Consider the following 26078-nt stretch of genomic DNA (forward strand, 5'->3'; position numbering starts at 1 on the left):
GTTTTGTAGTGGAACGTGTTACTCCATCAGCACTAAAGGTTCTAGGGAGATGCGCTTGGTTGCCCCTAGGAGGTGTGAAAGTCTACACTGGAGAGACCCCCACACCCCAACCCATTCGGAAGCAAGCCATGAAGAAGAAGTTTAGCATGTGCAGACTAGATTGATGACGACGAAGAAGGACACAGAGACTGTCCAGATAAAGAGTACATTGGACTGTGGTTCATACAAGACACTCTTTGTAACTGCTAAACAAGGAGTGGAAAAAGCTATTGTTCTTAAGCCACAGGAGTTTGCTAACATTGGACTGTGAAATATTGACATCTCGAAGGAGAAAAATGCCAGATCTTTATTTCATTTTCGACTGGAAGAGGGAGCACCTGTTTGGAGGCAACCAAGATGTGTCTGACGGCAACACTCATTGGCTTATTCTTGCTGTTTTCCTCTTCATTCTTCATGCATATCCTGCGGTGGTTGGGAGAACTTGTGACATTCGTATGTTCCTGCAAGATCCTAAAAATGATCCAATCGTGAGGCGACTGCTCTCAGCTATCGTTGAGCAAATCGTACAATTACCTGAGTATTGTATGGAAAGTACAGATGGTCCTATCTGACAAAGATGTGCACAAACTACTTGGAATTATCTTGTATTTCTTGCTCGAAAAGCATCCTTATCTTGTTGGATGACAAACCAACACTTGTGTATTTCTGAGAAATCCGAGGAATCAACCTGCAATTTATTGGCTGCTACATGAAATTATAGAGCAGATTTGTTTACTCTCTGAAACATTTCCTTGAGTGTATGGATGGTGTTGTCGAGTGATGACATTCATAATCTACAAGCTTGATATTTTAATACTTGCTCAAAACCCATCCTCATCTTGTCTGGCAAAAGGATAACACTTATGTGTTCATACGGAATCCTGTCAATCGTCCTGCAATTAGCCAGCTGATTGTCGAGCTTGTGGGGTAGATTCAACAGTTGCCAGAATATGTCATGAGTTGATTAAAGTAGACTTTTCCTTCCTTAAAAGTAATTACAGGCAAAATGGGAAATGTTGATAGTAATAATAATGTGGCAAACAACGAGAGAGCACCACGACATGCAAGAAGCTATTGCTATTGGAAATGGATGTACTGGTATATAACATATACATGTATAATGTTCATTGTTATTCTTCTATCTCTCACAATACACACTGCTTATTATGTTTGTCCACAAAGAGTAGGAGATCCTATATATCATCCTATGCAGCAGGAAAATACAGATATAGCAGTTTTAAGGCAGTCAAGGCCTTATGTGATAATTCCAGCTGTAGTAGTTCATAAGGAGACATCTAGTTCTGTGGCAGTTCTCCCTAGACATCCTTATGCAGGAAAGACCCTTATGGATATTATCACTGAACATCAGATACAAAAATTGAGAGACAAAGAAAGTGACTTAAGAGGAGTACAAGGGAAAATGATCATTCCCATTAAATGACTACCTAGATAGTACAGCAAAATTGGGGAACAACAGGTGGTATTAGCACATGAAGGAGCTGGGCAAACAAACATCTGAGGAGGAATGCTATGTATGTGCACTCCTGCCTTATACCATGGGGAAATGTAAGATATTCATGTCCATCAAATAGATGTTCAAACAGCAAATTCACTATCTCACATTGCACTCTGGCTGGCAAGAGGTCAATTCATGGACCGAACAGCATCTATGGTATGGGCTACAGAATGGACAGCTCCAGATAAAGATGATTATGTTCATGATATAAAGACAAGAGCAAGAGTATAAACCAGAAATAATGTGATAAGATATTAGCAGCCTGGAGTGAAAGGAGCTGGAATCAGATGGGAAGTAAACAGAGGGCTTGAGAGATCGGGAAAAAATGCAGATGAAATTCGAAGATGGAAGGAAAGAGGCCAGATTCAGATCTGGGATCAGCACTTTCTCCAGATGGATGGGAGGAAGGTGTAGTCATATGCAGAGCCCGGGTAATAATTGGTTTTTCATAAACCAACTGTTGACATAGTAGAGAAAGGATGCAAACCTTTATGGCCTAAACTTGCAAAACTACTGACGTGGGTTGAAGACAAAGGAGTTCCTCTGCAGATAGTACCTCTAGACAGTGCAAAGTTGTGCTTTAGAAATAAAGGTATGAGAAGAGTTGGAGAGAATCAAAATTGTGGTTGAATCTTTGATGTACCAGGAATGAGCAGTGGGACAGCAGTGATAATGGATCACTACTGGGCTTGCGGATCCAGAGCTTATATGAAGCTGCCCAGAGATTGGGGAGGACTGTGTTCTATAGTGAATGTCCATGTTCCAGAGTTGGTGATACCCAGGAGTGACCTGAACATTGATGAATTTCCTAAAGCAAATGCTCATCTGAGGAAGAAGAGATCTGCCGAGTTACTGAATCGAGAGAACAGAGAGAACTACTTCTAAGCCAAGTCAATAGAAGCTTTGATGCCATACCATATGAGCACAGATTGTTCAGTCAGACTTAATCAATATTTACAACAATCTTCATGCCCAGGATTCAGACTGCAGCAAATACCAAGTGGTTACAGGTAAACAGATGGGAGCTTCTACAGACGATTAACACTACCATAAAGGGATTCAATGCTATCAAGGAAGAGCTGAGATTCATACGACTGATGACTCTTCAGAACAGATATGTCCAGATAATGATCACAGTTATGGATGGAGGTGTTTGTGCCAAAATCGGAGAACCATGTTACACATTCATACCTTCTCATGATGATGAGAATGGCACCCTGACAGAGGCCATAACGTTGCTGACTAAACTTCACGTCCAGATGATAGACGAAGTGGAAGACATTTCTGATGATAGCTGGTTTGGTTCAATCTTTTCATGGGTCCCACAATGGACGGCAGACATTTTCAAGTTGCTTGGAGCACTGATAGTGATGGTTTTGCTTAGATTTTGTGTGATCAGAATAATAATCTCACAATGCAAGAAAACTGCAAATAAAGCTGTTGGGATGAAAATTATGATTGATGTCGAATCAGGATGGAAATCCAAAGAGCTGACAGATGAAGAAATCAGAGACTACGTGAAAGCCAGCATTTATGCACCTGAAGGAATAAAGTTCCTGCACCCGAAGAACCACAAGAAGTATGTGAGGATATGGATCTACTGTAGTACCAGTGGACAGTGCATGCTTATTTCCTGGAACAAGGATGAGCATGTGAAATCAGCAGGATGTCTGGAAGGGGTTATAAAGATATGGGTCCCAAAGAAGCATTTCTTCAGACAAGGATGTCTCGATGTGAAGGTTGATGAGAGAGTGGTCGATGAATCGCCCAGAAGGGGGGAGTGTAGAGGTTGAGCCAAGTACCCCCACTCACAGCTCTGCCCCTATGTTGCCTATATTTTGGGAGCCAGAGTGCGAGACACGTGCAGTACCAGTGAGAATACCTATAACGCAAAGAATCATGGAAGCAAGGTTCCCATTGAGAAAGACATATATGCATTCGCGAACATATGATGGCCATTTGAATAAAATCCCGGAGGAAGTGGGAAAAGCGAATATGGAAGAAGACTGGTGACGTCATTCAGAATGGAGCTGATGCACCCAGAAAAAACTGACGTGTGTAGACATTCTATAGAAGCAAAGAAGATGGTGTTAAAGATGAGCAACATTTCAGGCTCAAGATAAAGATGCTCATGCTACAGAAATAATAAAGAAGATACTAAGTTATTTTACACCTGTACAGGTGCAGCAACGCAAGTAGGGCAAAGAATTCTTAAGGCTGGCTATGTAGTAAAATAGATTGCAGCGATGCGCCATTGTATATGCATAGGAATGAATGAACTATGGATTTTCCACAAGGCACTTTAGCGAAGTGTGAACCCCATGAGCAGAAAGGCTTTTTCAGTGTGGCGCAGTATGAAAACAGCTAATGAACGATGGTGAATTCAAGAAAGGCTTGGGTGGCCCAGCACCGGGAAGTCAAGGCCACCGTGAGCCTGACTATTCATGCAGATGCTACAATTAACGTGCAAAAAGAACAAACTCCTGTTTGAGTTGAGGTGCAAGAACACTGAAGATGTCAGAGGTCCATCATTTAATAGAGTTTATTAATACAGCAAAAGGCTCTGAAACATGCTCTCCAGTCACATGGTTAGATGAAAATAGACCCTGAAGTTGAGTTGTATTGAAACCGAGAGATAAGTGTGCCTATGCTGCTTTTTATTCCCAGGCACAGAGAACATTCACAAGGCCAGTGTTCAAAGGCTAATTGACTGGCAGACGGCAAGGGTAATGATAGATGGCAGGCGAACGAGGTGGGAAGCTATGGTTATGACCAACCCACAGAGGGGTACACAAGTGCCAACCAATTATAGAGGGCCACGTAATTGAGAGTCCTATAGTTTGTATAACCAATGGGACGTTGTGTATTTGATGATGTTCAAAGTAACTTGCACTAGAGATTGGCTCAGTTGCCCACCGGATGTTAGAAACACAATCACTTTCCCGGACAAGTATGGAATGTATACCTAGATGTTCCTTTAAGCCTATCATTTTCTGAAGTAGGTTTTTGTATTTTGCCACATATATTGAGGTCAATGATGATGAGTTTCTACTATATAATATGGTGTTTTTTATGAAACTCGCTGAGTGAAAAAATCGAGCAGTTTCGTTGATGTTCGTTGTACTCCCTGTTTTAGACAATTGAAAATAAAACAATTTACTTTGCCAACTTCCTGAGTCGGTCTGATTTTTGATGTTTGAGTATATTCTATCTCAGAGTATTGCTACCCCGTCTTAAAGAGCCTAGTGTTGGATACACGGGTTCAATGTTTTCAAGATATGACTGTATGCCGAGTGTTGTTGACATATGTCTCTGACCATTCTGAACATGCCTTGAATGTACTTTTGTGACTGTTACCTGCTTTTCGCCAAGGTCAGCTGGTTTCTTCCTATTCTGCAGATACCTACTCCACATAGTTTCCTCTTTTTTGGTCATGATTTTTACCATGCAACATGTAGTGTGTGTTCCAACAGGTTTGTGTCAATGCTGCACACAGGGTCATAGCAACACTTTGCCTCCCTTACTTTGAAATGCCGTTGAGGTTTGGTGGCATCTTATGTTGTTACTGGACACTGAGGGGACTCTGGGGCACATGGCACTGCAGAATATCTTCTCTTCTATGTATAATTAGGGCACGTGAGCCAGGGGGTCATTTCTTGTAATTGCCTTGTTCCCACTGGATCATGCCCAGGGAAGGGACAAGGGATTGCAGCCACAAACACTTCATATACTAAGTGTTGGTGGCCAGTGTAATTGCATACTTCAACCACCAGTATCATGATCTGAGAGTTGCCATTTTGTAAGACGCATCCACAGAGAGACATCTATTGACTGATCCAGGGAGTGAAGTGTTACCTACACACCATTTGCCTGTTTTTGAATTTCCAAAGACATCTGGACATGGGTGTCGTGATATTGAAAGCGGCCATCTGGCTTCGGCCATTTTTATCCTATCATCATTGACACATACTTGCCAGCTGTCATTTGGCATATCCCAAGCAATGAATGCCCGGGTAGTGGAGCTGTATACCAGCTGATTCCTCATTCACACTGCATTGGCCTCATGGCCCACAGCAGGAAATGGAAGTACACATGGCTAGGGTCCGAGGTCAGGTACTCGTTCAATGTGCATGCATCTGAACACAGCAATGTTCTGTGGCACACAAGAAGCAAGGATGATGTTCCATACAAGTTCTGGCCTGCAGAAGAGTAGCGCCCCCTGAGTGGTTCAGGCATCTGAAGCCTGATTTAGGAATACCAAAGCTCCTCCTAATGATTTTTGTCTGTGTGTTGGAATGATGTGTGACGTTCCACTTTCCGCCTTACAGAGTGTGACTATTTTTGTGTGGATGTTGTAAATTGTGAAACTGATTTGTGCACGTATTCAGCACATGTCTAAGTGATTTCAGTGGTTATGGGGCATTTATTTGGCATCCGTGTATTTGCTGGGTGTTGTTTGATTTTTTTTTTCCTATTCGGAAATATATTTATATAATGTTTTCTTTGTTTTTCACCGATTTGCGAAAGCATAATTTCCGATGACGGCATCATTTCTGCCATTGCTTACGCTTATAAATTTCACTGAACTCTTCCCTTGAAAGAGGTGTAAACCCGGTTTGTGAAGCGGCAGAATTGACACCGCCAGTAATTACACCATTTTTTTGGCATGCCATATTTACAGCTTTTTTTAAATGAATGAATTGGCACGAAAGCATGGATACAGTTGCAGAATTGTGGACAGCCCGATCCACAGGACAAGGACTCCGGACAGCAACCTCCTAGAATACAGAGCAAAACGAGACCCAAACTCGAGTGCCACTGGTTGTCAAACATCGAGTTGTAATCCCACCACAAGATGGCCGCCTCCTTGCTTCCAGACAGCTAGACTAGTTAATTGCAAATAAATGATGATAAGAGACAGGTTACATCCACATCACACAGAAAATGTAACCATGCCATGCAAAAACGAAAGATGTCTAACTTGCCCACATTTTACATTTGAGATACAAACAAGATACCACTTACAGAGCTGGATTACACAATTACGGGAAGTTTCGTACTTGCATCCGGCAATATAGTGTATATGATTATGTGTATGAAATGCCCTGGCGGGGATGCTATGTTTGGGAAGCAGGCCAGCAAATATATTAGTAGACGAATCTTCACAGGCAAAGCGTTAGATGCCGGACAAAAGGCACACCCATCAGTTAGTACTTTTTGGGACCAAATCACACCCCTAATGACTTTAAAATTGCAGTGCTGGAAGGAAACTTTAGGACAGAAAATGGATGGAAAACATATGAATACAAATGCTTGCAGATTTTCAATACACAGAAGGATTGAACAGAAATCACGGCTCTATGAGTCACTATCCCAATTAACAAATTCACATTCTTTGCACCCATAAAGAACTAGAGGTCACAACAGACAGATCGGTTATTTCGCATAATACTTTCTATGGCTCTTCGCTGACAGTTGACTGACACAGCCCCAGCCTCACCTGCCTCTTTGAGGCAAACATTGCTGCTGGACTCACTTTGACCCAACCCATCAAGTGCTTTTAGAGACCTACAACACAAGCCTCGCTGACGCCTGTGAGAGTACTTGTTCAATGTCAGATTGTCTTTTCTTGTCACTCAGATGTAGAGAAGCACACTCTCAATATGGCATTATAATTTTCACAGTAGCCTTCAAAAGGAAAAGGCCCATAACACGACGGATTACGCTCCCTCCTTATTGGCCTTCTATAGGACTGTGCTACCACCAATCTCACAAAGGGATAAGCCTGACAAATGGATGGCTCTATTTCAGTCCAACAAACCTTTTGGAGGTGATACTGCAAATGTGACTAACAGCCTGATGAACTTTCTAGATAAAATGTCCTAACATGGCACCCCACTGCGTTTCCAGTACCAAGCTTAAACATAGAGGTAAGCATGAAGAGTGTTATTACGTGGCTGGGCTGGCATTTTGGTGCAGCTAATCTAGCCAATTCTTACTGTGACATGGCATTTTAGTCTGGGCATTTTGATAAAGTAAGCATGATAAGTGCTATTACGTGGTTACACTGTTATTTCGGTGCAGTGAGTCTAGCTAAACACAAATATTACTAATGGACCAATAGAACACAAGTAAAGCACACACATAACATATGTTAAGTACAAGAAAATGCAGCAAATCAATCCACCACCCAACTTTGATCCAATCCCCCACCCCTTAAAATGGGGGGTTTCGACCCCCGAATGCCCCTTTGCTCCCCTGCCTACTCATAACAATGATTTTGAATGAAGAAACGATAAATGTTGTGTAGACAGAGTTTATGTGCAGGTCAAAGTAAATGGGCATACCTAATAAAACAAACACCAAGCCATATATGCAAAGCTTAACACAAAGGCTAACAAACTATAATGGAGAAGAGCATCATGTTGAGAAAAGGAAATGAAACTATCAGAGTGTGGTTTATAACAATTGTACACAAGTGCCAATAGCCAATAATGTTACATATTGATTACATTGATGTTTGGTTTTGCATAGACAATATCTTGAATTAATCCAAAGATACCAATAATATACTTTAAAAGGTATGGTATGTGTCTGTCGACCCGAGTACTTGAGTTTTGGCTGTGGGCGGCTCTAGCATTAAAAGGGCCCAGCATTCTTCAAGACAAGGAGCAATTTACAATGAGATATTCCTCTGGCTGGTTGTTACAATGTGTGGGCTTCTGTGGTCATTGTGTGCCATACAGGTAAACAGTTATTTGCATCAAAGTATGTCAAAATGCCCATTTGGCGGCCTCAGTAGGTATAGATGTAGAATAATAGGCCACGTGGGTTGGGGGCTTGGTCATATTGCTTTGGGTTTTATTGCATGAGTACCAGTGCGAGTGTCTGTGGAAAGGGCTTCACAGAGGTTCTCACTCAAACCAAACAGGAAGGCAAAAAATTCACAATTAATTCTGCGTCCAGAGGTCTGGATAGTGAGGAAGGCACCAGCATGTGGATGGGCCATTGAGCATTTCAAGCTATTTCTACGGAGTGCTCCTTTTAGGCTGAGCACAGATCAAAAAACACTAATAAACGTGCTCGATGTGGGAGTGATGGACCATATCTCCCCGAGGCTGAGCAGGGCAGTCGTGAGTCTCCTGGATGTGTAGTAATGCACAGAAGTGGCAGGGACAACCAAGTTGCAGATTGCCTTCCAAGACTGGCTGTGCCAATGAAAGAATCGGAGGGTGAGCAGACGATACTGGACACTTAAGGAGTTGTGTGCATGACGAGCGGACATGTGATCTCAAAGTAAGAATGCAAGGAGCAGAAGATGAGGACATACCACAAGGGTACAGGTTTATTAGAAAGAAATGGCAGACTATGAGAAATGTATCAGGGCCTATGCGCTCGTATGCCTTGGTAGCAGAGGAGTTAGCCGAAGGATGCCTACTGAAGAGAGGAGAAAAACGTATTCCCCTTAAGGAAGATGAGACAGGTTGTTAGAGAATGTGCACACAGGTCAGATGGGTGCAGCAACTAACAAGGGGCTTGTGAGACAGGATTTCTGGTGGCTGGGCATGGCTAGAGATGTGGAGAATGTTGTGAGTATGTGTGGGGTGTACAAAGAACGTGATAGAGCAATTAGGCCAATAGCAGCTCATTTGCACATATTTGAGATAGGAAAGGGTCCATGGCAAAAGCTAGCCTTAGATATTGTGGGGCTGATGACAAAATGACAAACAGCAAATGATTTGCCATAGTGTTAATAGATTATTACAGCAAATGGACGGAAATTACGTTTGTGAGTGAGATTTCCACAGCCACATTTGTGAAGTATACACGATGTGAGGGAGATGCCGGTTTGAGATTATGAGGGGAAGAAGGGTCAGCGATATCAGGTGTTCATTGTGGTTTGATAATGACAAGGAGTCAGAATTAGTCAAATGAGATTAGCAGATCAAGTCGGTGCAGCCCAGTAAGGGAGACACCATTTATAGCAGATCTAAAAACGTTACTGAAGTATCTGGCTCGCCAATCAAAATAGATGATGGTGGAATGTGAGAATTGGAGAGACCAGTCCTGTATGAAAAGGGCAAAGCACGAAGATAAAGTAAATTAAATCAGGAGGAAGATGGTGTTGTGATGTGATTTGTATGCAGAATGGTAGTGCGGTTGTAGGTGAGATCCAGAATGTTTTGCAATCATGATGGCCTTTACTGAGAGGAACAAGGAAAAGATGGCAGTGGTTGGATGCTGAATACAGATGCTGAACTTTCCAGCTTGGAGTCATTCTTCAACATAACACAAGTGTATACTTCTATTGTCCTTTTCATGTACCTTTACCGGTTAAATGCATATTTTGGTCACCAATTGGTTTCAACTGCACAATATTTACAAGTCATCATCTCTAAAGTAAAAGTCATCATCTCTACAGTACTCTTCATTTGTTTTTTCCATCGTTTTCAGTTGATTTTCATGGACTTGGATATTTCCATAGGCTTAGATATTTTGGTACCGTTCCGGCGTGTTCCGGCATATTCCAGGCTTTCTACTACTACTTCATGGTACACCTTGGCGTTGTGCTCCCCGATTGACAATAACTTCTTAATAAATGTATGTCTGTCACACTTATTAAGAGGCCCGAGTGGTTAAAATGGAGAATGTACACCACTAGAGTAGCATTATTGACATTTTGTAAGCCATTAAGGAGAAATGCGCAATTTCTACTCAAATTGCAGGATCACTTGAGCTGCAGGATCTTAATATTGGAGAGCCGCAGAGTTCTAGTTTGTAGGTTCAGTGTAACAGAGAGAAATCTAGCACCAACGTACAGGCATAGGGCCTGAATGAAACTCCTCAACGGACCTCACCTAACCCAAGGCAAAGATTCGAGCAACATTGGTGAAGCAGGTTGCAAAACAGCATGTTCAATCATGCAACCTCTCAAGAGTCTACACATATTACCAAAGGTTCAATAATAACACCTGAAGAAGAAGTGACATTTACCTCATGCTTCCAGCAGGATGTGATTCTTCCTATAAAACAAGACAAACACAGTGTGAAATACAGAGCAACACATTTTGGAAACATGGAGATTTCAAACCATCCATTGCATCCCTTTCAAAGGCAATATATTTTAATCTATTCCCTCTTTCAGTATTATGCCAGGTGAATGGCGGATTGGCTGCAGGCACATGGGATCCCCAGCCAGCCCCCAATCGGCTTGCTGACCCCATGTCGCTGTGGAGCTGGGGTCATCCTCACCTTCCACATAGGTACCTTGAGTGCGTTGACAGTTGTAGGCCTTGAAGGGACCCATCACTGCATATGCATTTCTTACATTTACACCACTAAATAGAAACACTTCTGGGAAGCATGAGGATTTCTATTTTATGTTTCAGGAGTCTGAGAAGACCCCCTGGCAGGATTTCCCTTTTCCTTGCATCTGGCCTTTGACAGTATAGACCAGGTGCAGGGCAGAGATGTGCCAATCAAACTGCCCCCTGCTATGGATAGAGATGTGCTTTGATCGGTGGTAGACACGTCCATGCATGCATTCTGGGCTCAGGCTGATACACAAAAGTGAAGTTTGCGAGGCAGGTTCTCTTTTGTGACTGAGGTTGATCCCAGAATGCAGAATTTTCTCCACTTGCCTGGGCCCTGCACACATGCAGGTCAAGGAAGAGCCTTTGAGAATGTGCAATTACTCATAAGAATCAGTAAGTTGCATTTTTGAGTGAATTTTAAATTGACCCGAAATTGTTTTAAAAAAAACCCCATAAAAATATATACGATTTTACAGGGAACAATTGTTGCTGGAGAATAGGAATTCTTTCCCTGTTCTATCCCATTGTAAACAGCTTTTAAGTTACAAAGTAAGGCAGTACATATTACTAACCAGGGAATGCAGAGTTATGTGCTGTATTTGTGCACATTAATGCCTAGTATCCTGGCCATTTCGAAGGTGCTAGTCCAGAGTGAGCAAGGGCCAGGAACAGAGTAAGAGCTGTATTAGGAGGAAGTGAATGAACACAAATTGATGCTATAACATATGATGGGCACTTTTTCAAATCAAACACACTTGGGAAAGGGTGAGCACCCAGGAAGTTGTGGCACAATCATCCTGCTTTGCAGAAACTACCAAACACATCAAAGGGAATGGGTGTCAGAGCAGATACATCAGTCAGAGTTTTGTTTCTGCATTTGGATGTGATCATTACTTTTGTCAGCTATCTTTCTCAATTATTACTTACATTTCTTACTTCTAGGCACTTTAGCTGTTGTATCTTATATGTTGCTTTTGCAATAATGTATTCTGAATAATTATTTTAGGGTTTCATTTTGCTTTTCTCTATTTTTAGGTCTGCTGAGACAGCATGAGTGCATACTCCTGAAAGCCCAATTAAGCACTATCCCTTTTTAATAGAGAGCGTAACTGTCTCCGCAGGGGAGATCTTTTGAAGTGATGCTTTTAAAAACATCTCTTGTTTTCCTGGTGCTCAGTACATTATTTTCTTTTCCACTTCAGTTGTACATTGTATTACATCTCCATTATCATCATTATCATCATTATTACTATTATTATTTTTATTTTTATTTTTATTAATAATAATATTTAAGTTGTTCTTTTTGGCTTCCTCCGTTCACGTTGTCAAACTATATAAAAAATAATTTCCCAAACCATAATGGCGACCATTTGCTGGGCAAATTTGCAGTCCTTTCTTCGTGTCTACAGAAATTACCATGCAGCTTAAACAGATTTGTTTGGTTCGCCATTCCCTGCCAGTGTTTCCCAGACCGACCCCACCCCAACCCCACGTCTATGATGTCTGTGTATCTGTGCTGCACCAGTGCATTATCATGTTTGTAATGCCCCCATCACCCAGGCTCCATGCCATGAAATCTGCATCACTCTTCAGGTGGCGGGAAGAGATCTAGTGCTAGAATGAAGTGCCCAAGTGAAGAAACCTTCATGAACATGGAAAGTGTACGGTTTAAAATAAGGGAAAATAAGGGCTCATGTGCATGCATGTTGTGAATGCAATGTGGGTAAGCAAAACATTTTGAGAAGGTGCCCATGTTTGAGTCCGTGGGGGCGTGTGTGCTTGTCAGAGTGTGGGATATGTGTGTGAGCCTTTTTTACACAAATACTCTAGACTACACTAGATGAGATAGACACATATCTTCTGAAATTCTCATTAAATATTCTAACTGACTAGAAAAGGGGTGACAAAATATGTTTGCAATGTATTCCTCATACTGCAATTAGTCATACCACCTTTTATCCTTACATTGATAAAATGAAGACTGTTTAGTACCGTTGCGACATGGAACAGTACTTACACTGCTTCAAAATGTAAGGATTTGTTATTAAACTCAGTAAAAGCCCAATCCAAAATGATACATTCTGTAATCATTTGCAAAGCCCCCCAACTCCATCAGGCAAATGCCACTCTTAAGCACCATCTAAAAAGCTGCCATTCTGCATGTACCACAAAGCTTGATTGACCCATCTCAAGCACATCATCTTTCCATGAAACCTTTTTTTCCCCATTAAGCCCGGGTTACCTTTCTTGCAGCAGCCATGCCAGACTAGGGCAGATGATGCGAAGAAGATGCCTGCCAACCCGGCCAAGATCCCGATGGCCAATTCTGCCTTGTGTTCTTCCAGTCCTGGCGCTTCTGTAATACATTGGAGGATACCCTGATGCATTATCTCATCTACACCTTGAGTACTCTATGTGCATAACAATCATACCAGTCACATTTAATATGTATTTAATTATATATGGGATTCATGAGAGAAACACCAGGCCATCACTCCACCACAATGAATTTGCTCTGGTAAGCAACTTGAATCGCATCGGCATGGGCCACACACCTCCCTTGGACACTTGAATGCTTCTGGTTGCTTCCTGCTCCTTTCCCCTCCCTGCTAACTACAATCTCTGCACCATTTGAAATATGCATCGCGTTGTGGCACTTACTGAAGGCTCTCTGCTGTTTGGTACTGTTATCTTAAATGCCCTGCTTCAAAAATCTAAAATTCTATTTTGATTCTCAGGTCTGCTTCCAACTGTGCATCCCCCATTTTGTAGTGCTATTTAGTGCTCTCTGGCAATTTCGAATTTAGGTGTACTTCCTACTGCGCACCCTCCATTTTTGTACGCTTTTTAGTGCTGTCTGGCAAACTGGAATTTAGGTGTGCGTTTTCCAATTCGTGATTGATCTTTGAACTTTGACATTGTAGTGTGCCCATTGCTAGTGTCCGCTTGGCCACCTGTTGCAAATTGCCTCTATCCCTCTCGCCTGCTATCCTCCTATTCCCCCCTCTTTGCTCTCTGCCCCCATGGTGCTCTCCGTCTCCCCTATCTTTTCTAATTGCTTCTGCATCACCTATCCTCCCTCTCTTTCACAAAGTCTGGAAGGAAGACATTTAAAAAGACACTCCTGAGATCCAACCCTGGTCTGCCCATTGCAGACACCTACATAAATGCTTCCTCCAGATGGACTATCACTGATATTCTCTTTGCCGTTCCTTCTTCTGACTTATGGACTCCCCATACGATTTCTACCCTCTCTGCTTTTTCCTCCTCACCCATTACAGGTGGCACCAGATGGGAAGTGCTCTTGGCTCACTTCGCATCTTCCAAGTGTACCATTATTGTCTGTCACAATGGCACTATCATGGCCCAGGGCTCTCAGACCAATCTCCTCCATCTTAACAGGCGTCATCTCTTCAACTTCTCCCCCTCTCTGGCCACCCCTCCATCCCGCATCACCAGTATCCCATCCCCACCAGTGTTGGCCCCCACCCCTGTGCCCCCCCCTCGCAAATCATTTATAGAGGGCAACTAGCTTCCATTAGCTACCCTCAATTCTCGCTCTGCTATCGAACACTCCTCTGACATCTGTCGCCTCCTTGAAGACCTTGACCTTGACGTCCTTGCTCTCACTGAGACGTGGTTCAAGGCAAGCTCTGTCACTGCATTTGACACCCTTTCCCTGAGGGATACAAGATCCTCTCCAATCTCAGGCTCTCTCGACCTGGTGGCAGAGTGGCTCTGATCTTCCCTGAGTGGGTCTCTGCCTCCATCATCCCCAATCAAACATAATCATCCTTTGAAAGCCTAGTCTGCAGGCTATCTGTCTCACCTACCTTCTCTCTTACTCTTGCTACATTCTACAGGCCCCCTGCACCAACCTCCCTCTTCCTCTCAGAATAGGCATACCTGTCCTCCTCTTGTCTTGCCTCCTCCACAAATGTATTTTTCTTGGAGACTAACATCCATCTCGACTCCCCTGATGTTGCTACTGTACCCTTCTGCAACCTTTGAGACTCTCTTTCCCTCACTATCCTTCCATCTGGCCCAACCCACTCTGCTGGACACACCTTGGATGCTCTCATCTCATCAGACATCTCACTCTCCAACCCTCTTACTACCCATATCTCCTGGTCTGACCACTCTCTCTTCTCTTCCCACCTTGACCTTCCCTGTACCCTGATGATGCCTACACCGCACTGTCAGTCTCCTTCTCCGTCATTCGATCAAAGAGGCATGTGTCAGTCGCTGCATTTGCCTCTTCCTTCATTGCTCACCCTCCCCCTTCTTTTGACTCTCCTTCTGACTCTGTTCTTGCTAACCTCCATCTCTCTATCTCCAACACCCTGGACATCCTTGCCCCTGTCATGAGGATCCAAATGAGGCCTGCCTCCAAATGCAACTCTTGGTATTACTCCAACCTGTCAGCTTTGAAACGCAATTTCAAAGCTGCGGACGGAAGTGGCAGCCATCTAGCTAGCTCATCCAAACTGACCTGCCTCCCTGTCATGAGGATCCAAATGAAGCCTGCCTTTAAATGCAACTCTTGGTATTACTCCGACCTGGCAGCTTTGAAACACATGTGCAAAGCTGCAGAGCGTAAGTGGCAGGCATCTAGCTAGCTCCTCCAAACTGACCTACCGCCTACTCCAAGGGCAATATAGTCTCACCATCTGCTCCAAAAAGAGGGCGCATGTCCAAGCCCACATCTCTGGAACCACCATTAAAATCTGCAAGAAACTTGCCAATCCTACTGCAGTCTCCTCTTCCCTTCCTCCCTCCCAGGCCTTCGACACTGCACTGGCCTCCCACTTCTCCTCCAAAACTCTGGACATCCTGTCCTTTTCTGTCTTCTGCTCCCCCCTCACTGCCCACTTCTCTTGCCTCCCTTGTCCCCCGCTTCCCCCCTATAATCCCCTCCTACTACCCCATTGCACCAGACGAGATCTCTAGAGGTGTCCGCTCTATGAAAGTCTCCTCCAAACAGGTGCTCCCCTGCTCCTCCAGAACCATCAAGGACAACATCACCTCCCTTGCCCCAGCCTCGGCTGATCTTTGCAACCATTCCCTTGCTACTGGCTCCTTCCCACAACCCCTTAAGCACTCTCTTGTGCACCCTCTCATAAAAAAAGCCATCTGCAGACCCTTCCTGCCCAGTTAACTATCACCCTATCTCTATCACCCCTTTTTTGGGCAAACTCTTGGAGAAGCTAGTCATCCTCCAACAGAACCTCCACAGCGAACTGGCTGGCTGCCTCCATGACCACCAGTCTGGTTTCAGGGCGTCCATAGGCCCAGAAACTGCTCTCCTGAACACATGTGAAGACTTTCTCTCTAACCTGGACTCAAACACACCCTCTGTTCTGATCCTCCTCGATCTTTCTTCTGCAATTGACACAGTCCACCACTCCATTCTCATAAACCGACTCTGTGATACCCTAGGCATCACAGACTGGGCATTGGCATGGCTGACCTCCTTCCTTTCAAACAGACCCTTCCAAATACGAATGGGTCCTTTTCTCTCCTCCATCTAACTCTCTACCTCTTGCGTTCCTCAGGGCTCTTTCTTATTGCCATGGCTCTTCATCATCTACCTGGCCCCTCTGGCCCACTTGATCTCCACCTTCTCCACTCATTTCCATTGTTGTGCAGATGACACACAACTCTCCTTCAAGCTGCCGTCCTCTACCTCCTCCCCCTCTCTCATGTCTGACTGCCTGACTGCTATTCAGGCATGGTGCTCTGCTAACGATCTCTGCCTTAATGCCAGTAAAACCGAGATCCTTCTGATTGGGATGTCTGCTCCTTACTTCCCCACCACTCTCTGGCCAGTCTCTGTGGGTCCCCTCCCTTCACCCACATGTGAGGCAAAAAACCTGGGGATCACCGTTGACTCCTCTCTCTCTTCCTCTCCACAGATCACAGACCTCGCTTAGAAGTCCAACTTCCAGCTCCACCTCCTCAGGGACATTCTTCCTTTCCTCACCTTCCCCCAGAAGCTTATCATCTCCAGAGCCCTGGTTCTCTCTAGGCAGATTATGCCACACTGGTGGGGTTTTGTTTTGTACCGACTACGAAAACGTTTCCAGGCAAAAAAGGTGTCGCAGTTGATGTGCGGCAAAAAAGGGGCTTTTGACCCCTACCCCTTGAGAAAACAGCTGAAGAAAAGATGCTCCACACTTGAGGAACAGCGCCACAACTTTTTTGTGGAAACTGAAATTTATTAATTATAATGCCCTTTTGGATAACACGTGTTTCGACACACCAGTGTCTTTTTCAAATCAGGGCTGGTGATAAAACTAGTAAGTGTATAGCCGAATTCACAGTGAAAAACATGTATCAGAGATCATGATGCACAGTCAAACAAATATAGAAGCAAACCATGAAAGCAAAACATTAAATTAAATTAAATAAGGAGGGGTGAAGGGGAGGAGGTTCAAGGTAAGTAAAAAGAAAGCACAAAGGTAAAAAACAACGCATTAGTACATACTCATAGGTCAGTGTCTAGTATTATTTAGACAAAAAAGTCAATCTTACTTAAAGTAATTGATATAGAAGTGTGCCCATGGAGGCCTTACCTATATTCCAAATCAAAAGTCTTCAATTCAGTAGAACAGAAAGTCGTGGGTTAAATCCACCTATTATAATTCATGCCAAAATATCACATTTTAGACAGTAAATACGTGTGACTCGTCCTTTAAAAAGTCCAATATTATCAAAGTCTCCTACATTGCGTATTATTGAAACTATATGTCTAAGTAGAAAATCCTACAATAGTGAATTACCCGAAATTAAAATGACCTTGACTATACAAGTTAATAATTATTTTTAAGAAAGTGTCCATGTAAATACTGGATAATATCCTAACATGGTGGAATACTTAATACGCTAAACAGCGTTTGACTGGAACGTGGCAGAACAATTCAAATAATGTACTCGTAGACCAAATAATGCTAAATCCAAAGGCGCCGTAGTTGCGTGTATAAAATATGCGCTTACTCTGATCCAAACACGGCAAAATACTTGATACGCTAAGCAGCGTTCGACTGGAACGCGACAAAACAATTCAAATAATGTATTGGTAGACCAAATAATGTTACGTTAAAAAACGCTGTAGTTACGTGCATAAAATATGCGCTTACTCTGATCCAAACACGGCCAGCACATTGCTCGAGTTGCAGCCGTGCGACAAAATGCGCTCGATTCCATAATGTTGAAACATCACATAAAAATAGCGCTGAAAGCACAAAAGAATTGTGCTGCAGCTTACCTCCGGCTTGTACTCAATCTTCTTTCGTCTGGGTCGGTCGGCAAAGCGGTTTCTCCCAAGTTTACAAGGGTTGTATAGGCAACTCTAGTCCTATTTCTATTTCCATTAGGTCCTATTCGGAGAGTCAGGCAAAATAGATGAGCGCCATATTATGAGTTCAAATTATGGTAAAGGGAATACGAGACGTCGGAATAGACAAAGGTTCCCCATGGGGCTGTAGTTTTAGCATGCTGAGACGGCAGTGCTAGAAATAAACAAAGAAGTTAAACCTGAAATCTACAGATGATCAATAAAGTCAGGTGAAATACTATAAACGGTTGTTATCGGGCAATGTGATGGGAAAGGCAAAAAAATGTGTCAATAGATATCTAAGTATATTGCCAGATAGCAGAACAAAGCTGCAGTAGTAGATGAAGTGACAAAGTGACAAAGGTGATGGGGGCACGGCTGAACACAATACCATTCACGCTAATCATGTGTTTGCATCCCCGAGATTACATGAAATAAATCATATAAACAATTTTACTGCAAAGCCAAAATGTTCAAAATACTTCAGTATTGTAAATGCTAGTCGAGAACAAGGAGTAACATATAGCATTGTAGTACAGATAAAATATCAACAGGAACACATGAATGCATTTCATGTCATTCCCAAAGTTTGTGGAGTTCAACTTTGTATAGGTAGTTATCTTAAAATGTTTTGAAACCTAGTTTTACTGCATGACTTATGTGTAGATTTGATTTTGTGCATGTTAATACAAGTGTCTTATTTCATGAGTATTGTTTTGAGTGTATTGGTTTGAGTATTTTCTTGGGCGTATTGTTTATCATGGTGAATTGGGCTGAATTGTATTCTATGCATGTGATTCTGAGTGTTTTGTGTTGAGTGTAGGGTTTTGAGTCTATTGTTTGGTGCACATTTTTTCAGTGCACTGCTGTCAGTCATGGTGTGTGGACGTGTATGCAGTTCCCTCTATTATCATTCCACGCCACTAAACTTCTTATCTCCTCTCTCATTCTTTCAAGACTAGACTACTGTTCGGGTCTTCACGCTTATCGTCTTGCCCCCTTGCACTCTATAACTCTTCGATTCGCACTCTTTTTCTCCTTGCCCTCGCGCCTCTATTTCCATTGCACTACACACTACTGCTTTGCTATTCTTTCAAGCGCGCCTGTTGTTCCACTTTCTGTGAATCATTTTTAAATGCACACGTCTGGCTCGCCGTATATAGTCTCTTTAGTTTCCTTGCATTCACCTATCCGCTCTCAACGATCTGAATCTCATTTTCTTCTCACAACACCCAAACCTCTGTGTGCAGCCTCCTGTTTTTCCTGCTTGCTCCCAAGTTCTGGAGCACTTTACTGCTTTCTGTCCACTCTACTTCCTCTCTATCCTCTTTTCGTTCTTCTCTCAAAGCTCATTTGCTGATGCCTCAATAACTGTTGTTTCTAACATCACTATCATTTTATTGTACAGTTGTTTTGTATTGTCCAGTGCTTTGATGAAATCGCTATACTAATTCAGTAAATGAAATGTATGAATGTTGTGCTGAATTACATTCGGTGCATGTTATTCCAAGTGTATTATTTTTCAAGTGTGAAAGTGACGTAGTGGGATGAGCGAGAAATGTGTGTTTGGCTCCCACAGCTGACAATATACGCTAATAAATAGATAAGCTATTACATCGGAAAATCAATCCCTGCAATGGGGCACCTGTATGAGCTACTAAGGTGCCAAAGTCTGAACCTCAAAGAAGTCGACCAAAGAAATCAACAGTATGTGGTGAGGAAGCCTGTGTTTTGTAGTGATTGATATCTGGAAGCCTATCTACTGTCACAATATATTATTAGACAAGGAAACGCGACAGATTGACTACCCCTCTCTCTTAGGTCTTTCGACAACACAGGTATAGGTGCTAAAGTACTATCACATCAATATATAGTGAATACTTTTTGCAAAAAAACGTTTATGCAAGGAAAAAATGTTTCTTCCACAGACTGTTACTTTATAAAGATATAAATCATTTTAATAATTGGTTAAAAACCACATGTTGTTCTATATAAAAATTGTGTGGGCTTTTTCATACATCACTCATACCTTTCATGACTATTCAATATATTATTATGCAGCACAGGCAAGTCAGGGATCTCTTTCCCCTGCAATGAGTGTTCGCACAATATAACCGCTTTTTATTATTACAATCAGATTCTTTTAAGGAGGCCTCCAACCCGTCTCGCACCCACCCTCCACATGCACCCCGAGTCACAATAGACCAGGAACCAGGCCGGTGTGTTATCAAGAAATATTTATTAATTTGTAATTTATTGGAAAAATGTAATGACCAGTTACAATAGCCACCAAGGGGTGGTAACAGTTTTCTGCACCAGTCACTTTACTAGTATACTTGCTATGGGATAGCACACAAGGTTCTTCGGGCAGCTTAGACTAGATACAAATAGGGCTTCAGAACAGACTAGCCTAGCCACCAAAACTTGATTTTTGGATATGCAACACATGAAAATAAATAAAGGGAATGCAATTGTAAATCTGTTATCAAATTCTAGTAGGGGAAAAGGGATAGACTAGGAATAAAGGTTTTAAACAGGTTAAGGTAAATTTCCAGAAAAACGAAAATGCAGATGGCACTAGTTTTCACTAATGCTGTACATGACAGGCAAGCTCTAGGCAATGAAAGGGGAAGGCAATTCAAAATCTGCGCTCAGAATATAGTAGTGTAAGGGGGTAGACCAGGAAACACAATTTAAAAAAAGTTAAACAAAATTTTTAGAAAAACGAAAATGGAAATCACTCTTGTTTTAGCTGAGGTTACAAATGACTGGCATGATTTAAGCAATGGGGAACTCACATAGGAAAAAACGGTTTTCTGTGAAAATGACAGAGGCACATCACAGGGAGACTATGGACAAGGGATTACTCACAATAATAAAATCGGTTGGGGTTGAAAATGACAGATGCAAATAGAAATTTGTTTGGTACCACACAATTTAAACACACGGACAAATTCGTTTTTAGATAATAATGAATTTAATTCTTTGGGAAAGCACTTTATGACTATATGACTCAAAATACACTGGGAAGGGAGAATTAGTTTAGAATTCCAACTGTCCCTATCCCGTGAAATAAAATGTGGGAATTGATTTAATAAGCAAAATATACTAGGGATCTACACCAGCAACGGAGTATTCTTTCCTAGGAAAGTGACTGAAAGGCATGGACTCGCAAAGGATTCTTCAACAAGAAAATGAATTAAATATAAAGGCACACAAAGGACTTTCAAGTGGAAAAGGACACAATCAAAAGGCAAATAAGAGCTGAATCTGTTCAATGGAAAACTGACTTAAATGTACAAGCGAAAACAGGATTGCCAATGGGAACAATTACTATAATGCACAGACAAATTAAACATTTTTGGGAAAATGACTGAATTACACAAACAAAAAAAAAGGGGTTTTACCATGGGGGGATGCTGAAATAAATATGGCTTATTGACACTATTGCTGGGGAGTTCTATACTTACAAGAAAAGGGCTTTATAAACTTCAAGAGGCACCAGGGATTCACTACAGGGACCATGAAGGGGTCAGTCAACGCCTCTCCCTGTCCTCCAAAAAGTTCCTACTCCAGCTCCTGGCTTTACTCCAAGATTAGGCCCAACTCTGCAAAGATGGTTCCAGATTTTGGCAGCTGCACAACTCAAGATTTTTAGGGAGAGTGTCCTTATTTGAGGCAGAGTGACCTATGTATAAGGAAAATTACACTATTGATTTGTCATCTTTCTCGCAAACATGATAGGGCAGTGGTCAAGGGTCTCCTCCCATCGGCCAACCGATAGGTCCACAGAAAATGGTTGTTTTCTGGGATGCCAGGTGAGGATCCCCCATCATCATCTAACTGGGACATAGGGTTGGATCTGGATTTTGCACATGGAAATCTCATATTCTTACCAATGCCCTTATGCCCTTTCTCATCATGTTATGCCACATATGGTAGCATTTTTGGATACTATGTTTATCAGTGACTTGCATAAACCTTGATGACTGTGTGACATATTGGTGCAAAGCTAAAGTATTTTCTTGTTTACGCCCAAACTATATGACTGAAAAATTTGGCATTCGGTGGGAGGAATATTTATCACCTGCTACACATTTTCTCAAATTGTTATTGTTGTCACAGTTATGCAGAGGTCACAATCAATTTTTTTCTTATAACTTTGATAGGTTGGCCCACCAGCTGCAGGTTTCTGACAGCCTTTAAGAAATCCTAACATGAATATTTTTGGATGAATATTATGCATATTACCCGATGAAACGTATGTCTTCCAATTTACACAAAGGGAAATGAACACCCTCCTTAAACCCCGCCCCCACCTTTGCCATGTGTGTCTGGGATGTCAAAAGGGGTCCTGTGTTGAGATTAGATCACATTCCAAGAGCTTCAAACAGCTAGTTGCCAGCTAAGGCAAGTTTTATGGTGGCCTTAAGTGGTTTCTGGTTATAAACCTGGAGGGCAGGAGAATTCCTCAGCTCATACCCTTGACAACGGGCTTGGAAAAGCCAGTTTCACTCTTGGGGAAGTGGAATTTAAGACTTGTCTTTCCCCCTCACTGCTGACCAGCATTTTACATGTAATCCAACCTTAGCAAATGCACACAGTCTAAACATGTAAAACTCTTGCAAAAGTACTTTCCTGCAAGCAGTGATTTCAATAGGGCAACATAATGTATATTTCAAGACTTTAGCTGAACATGTGGAAGCTCCAAGTGTTGATGTTTAAAGCGCAATTACAATGTTACTGAAGAACCTTTAATTCTGTAGCAGTTTCACATTTCCTTGTAGGTTCTGGTAACTTAAAGGATTCTCCTGTGATGGGCTCCTTATGGATGGAACTCCAGTTTATTCTTTGCACCTTTTGCACATATTCTTAAGGAGCATCTCTTTAATTGAAAGGGCAAAACAGTTTTTATAGATAATTATTTCTGTCACAGTGAAAGCTCTTTTCTGCTGTGCCGGCTTGCACAAAATCTTGGCACTTTTATCTACACGCTGGACACTGCCATTTCTGCCAAAATGGTCTCAGCTTTTCCAGACATTTTACAAAGGTTTTCTTATGTCCTTCCCTCATATGAGTCAGGGAACATTGGCAGGCCTCTCCAAGCTTTGACGTCTAAATTTGATCCTTTTTGTTTTGACATTACAGTGCCTGATTTCCATGTTAACCCAAAACAGACCTTTTACTGCGGTGCATGTTCCCCCACTGACTCCATCCTTCAGTTATGGTGTTTTAGGGCTATTACACCCCACACTTCAGGCTCTCACTTATACACATACAGTAGCAATGATCCTCTCCACTTTATGATAGGTATCTTCAATTTATATGCAATTGGTTAATTATGTTGATTGTAATCAGTAGAGCTAGTGCCTTGACATATGCCATTCAGCAGAAATGGTGGTTTTACAATCTCCACAGGAAGCCAACAGGTCCCACACTTGTGAATTCCTAAAGGGGTTTTTGAAAGGAGTGTTACCCTAAAAACAAGACCTCGTTGAAAAAGTCCTGAAGTCTCACATATCCCCAGATGATTTTATTAGGACAACTAAGGACAACTAAGGCAGCTTTTTACTATACCATAATATGCAAACATGTGTAATCCATATATATCAACAACTATTGTGCCATCTCATTCCAAATCCTCCAAACGTTATGGGGAAATTCAGATGGAATTTATTGGAACCTTGAGTCCCTATCTTTGGTGGTGCCAGTTTTATGCAAGTCAGTGAGAAAAAGGTTAGTAGATAGAGCTGGTTCCTTTATCAGTTGATGGTCGTTCAGAACTGTCTAATTATGCAATTAAGAAATTAGCAAGTCTCACAGGTGCATGCCCAGTGCAGAGGACAGGACAAGCTGTTTCAGCATGTTTAGTTTCAATGCTCAGAATGCCACATGAAGGACGTTTAAAGGGGACAATGAGTGGGGTAAATTAAATCCAGTTAAAGGCTTTATCAAAAAGGACCTAGTGCCTTGGTTCCAAATCCCTATTCTGAGTCTGAATTCCTTAGCATCTACCAAGACAGTATCCACTAAGTCACTCAGAGACAGTGGAGATTTTGAGTGTTCACTGTACTTTTTTGTCTTTTCCTTGCCTTGTCCTCATTGTGGTATTAGCCTCAACCTTTGTCATTGCCAGTCAACCGTCTCCTTACATCTGGTCATGGAAGGAGTGGTGCCTGGGAAACTACTACTTCAGCAAACCCTGCAATATACTCCTTTTGCCCTCATGGGTAGGAGTTTACGTTGTAGCCCGAGTACCTTTGGGTTAGACCTTGTCCTCCCATCCACCTGAGTCATTAACAGTCTTGCAAACTGTTTAGGTAATGGTCCTGCAACTTCCGATATTATCCGGGTAAACACCCACAACTGGTGATCCTCTAGCTTGTCCTTGAAGGCCTGGCTCCTGCCAGCCTCTGAGCGCAGGTTCTCCACAGACTGTTAATTCAAGCATCTCCCCTAAACCTGGTCTGCTGTAATGTGTGGCCAATTGGCTTAGCCACCTCCCATTCAGGCCTGCACTTCATATTTGGCCAATTGAGCTTGGCCAAAGCACATTTTTACAGTTTAACAGTTCTTTTCTTGATCCTCCCTCTGCAACACCACACTCCGTCTCTGTCACTGTAAAAACATCAGCGATGTTGTCCTTTTTTCATACAGGTTTTGATTACCTGATAGATCTAATGAACATTCTGATTTGGGAGTCAGTTTTCCCATTACTGTCCTTGGTCTTGATAGATCACCTTATAACTCCTCCCCATGTGTGTGGCATTGAGTTCCCCATATCCTCTGGTGTGATGGCTATTTCAATAATGATGATTGGCCCCGGCCCCATGGTTCGAGCCTTGTCATGCCCTGGTCTGGCTTTTGGGATCATGCAGTGCCGTCGTAGCAGCCCTTTGATCCTGCGTCTTCACTTCTCAGCTTATCAGTAAACATCACACTCCGTTTTCTGTACTTTCCTAAGGCTGGCATGGGTGTTTTCTTTGGATCTGCGCCAGGCTCTATGCCTGAGCCTGAAATGTGCTGCCGGTCAAGTTCCGCTCCACACAAGGAGCCACAGCCAGGAGTCAAACTACATTTCACACCAGTTTCTGATCTCAAATGTTCACCAAAAAGGTTTGGTGGATGATTTGCTCGGGATTTCTTCCCAAATAGAGGTTGGTTGACCCTATCCGACTCCTCATTTGTGCCATGTGTCATCTACTTAATACAATATATGTCTCTTTTTTGCACAGAGGTGTTCTGTGCTGGCGTGGACTGTTGCTAACCTTCATGACAACCCAAAGGGGAGGCAGAGAGAGCTCTAGGGAATAACCTAAGTACTGATTCCAGGGGTGCCCTTGCAGAGATGGTGGCTCCCCCTTGTTTTATTTTTTATTCTTTTAAACATTTGTAATGCACCTTAAACCCGGCGGTGAATGGGTGCCATCAACAAATACACATAACAAGGGAAAGGGACTGGAAAGACATAACACACATCTAATAACAAGCACAAGAGCAAATATAATAGCAGATAAAGGAATACAATACAGAGTTAAAATCAGGGAATAAAATCAGGCACAGGGATCAAGTCGGAGCAGGCAGATTATGTAAAATAAAAAGTGTTAAACATCTATGGAAGTCTCCAATCAAACAGTTTTAGGAAGACCATTCCACAACACTGGGGCAAGGTACTCGAATGAGCGTTTATCGGCTGGATCCAAACATGGCACCGCAAGTAGGTTGCTACTGCTTGATCTGAGAGTACGTGTATTTTGTTTGACACACATTCTTTGGTTAAGGTATATGGGATTCTTGCCAAACATGCACTTGTGTGTGATTGCTAGCAGCCTACATTTATGGAGTTCCCTCACTGGGAGCCAATGCAAGGACC

General features: G+C 42.5%; 1 protein-coding gene across 1 annotated transcript in view; it reads right to left on the reverse strand.

Annotated features, from left to right (window-relative positions):
* The window catches only part of LOC138577315 (class II histocompatibility antigen, B-L beta chain-like), a 436072-nt gene that overhangs the window by 136013 nt on the left and 273981 nt on the right, over positions 1–26078 (reverse strand). Inside the window, exons 4-5 of the mRNA XM_069649617.1 lie at positions 13112–13225; positions 10550–10578 (exon numbers count right to left, since the gene is read on the reverse strand). Coding sequence (XP_069505718.1) covers positions 10550–10578; positions 13112–13225 — 143 coding nt within the window. The remainder of the gene's footprint in view (positions 1–10549; positions 10579–13111; positions 13226–26078) is intronic.

The sequence above is a fragment of the Ambystoma mexicanum genome, chromosome 1p (assembly GCF_040938575.1).
Source record: "Ambystoma mexicanum isolate Mex_15411 chromosome 1p, UKY_AmexF1_1, whole genome shotgun sequence".
NCBI classification, from domain to species: domain Eukaryota; kingdom Metazoa; phylum Chordata; class Amphibia; order Caudata; family Ambystomatidae; genus Ambystoma; species Ambystoma mexicanum.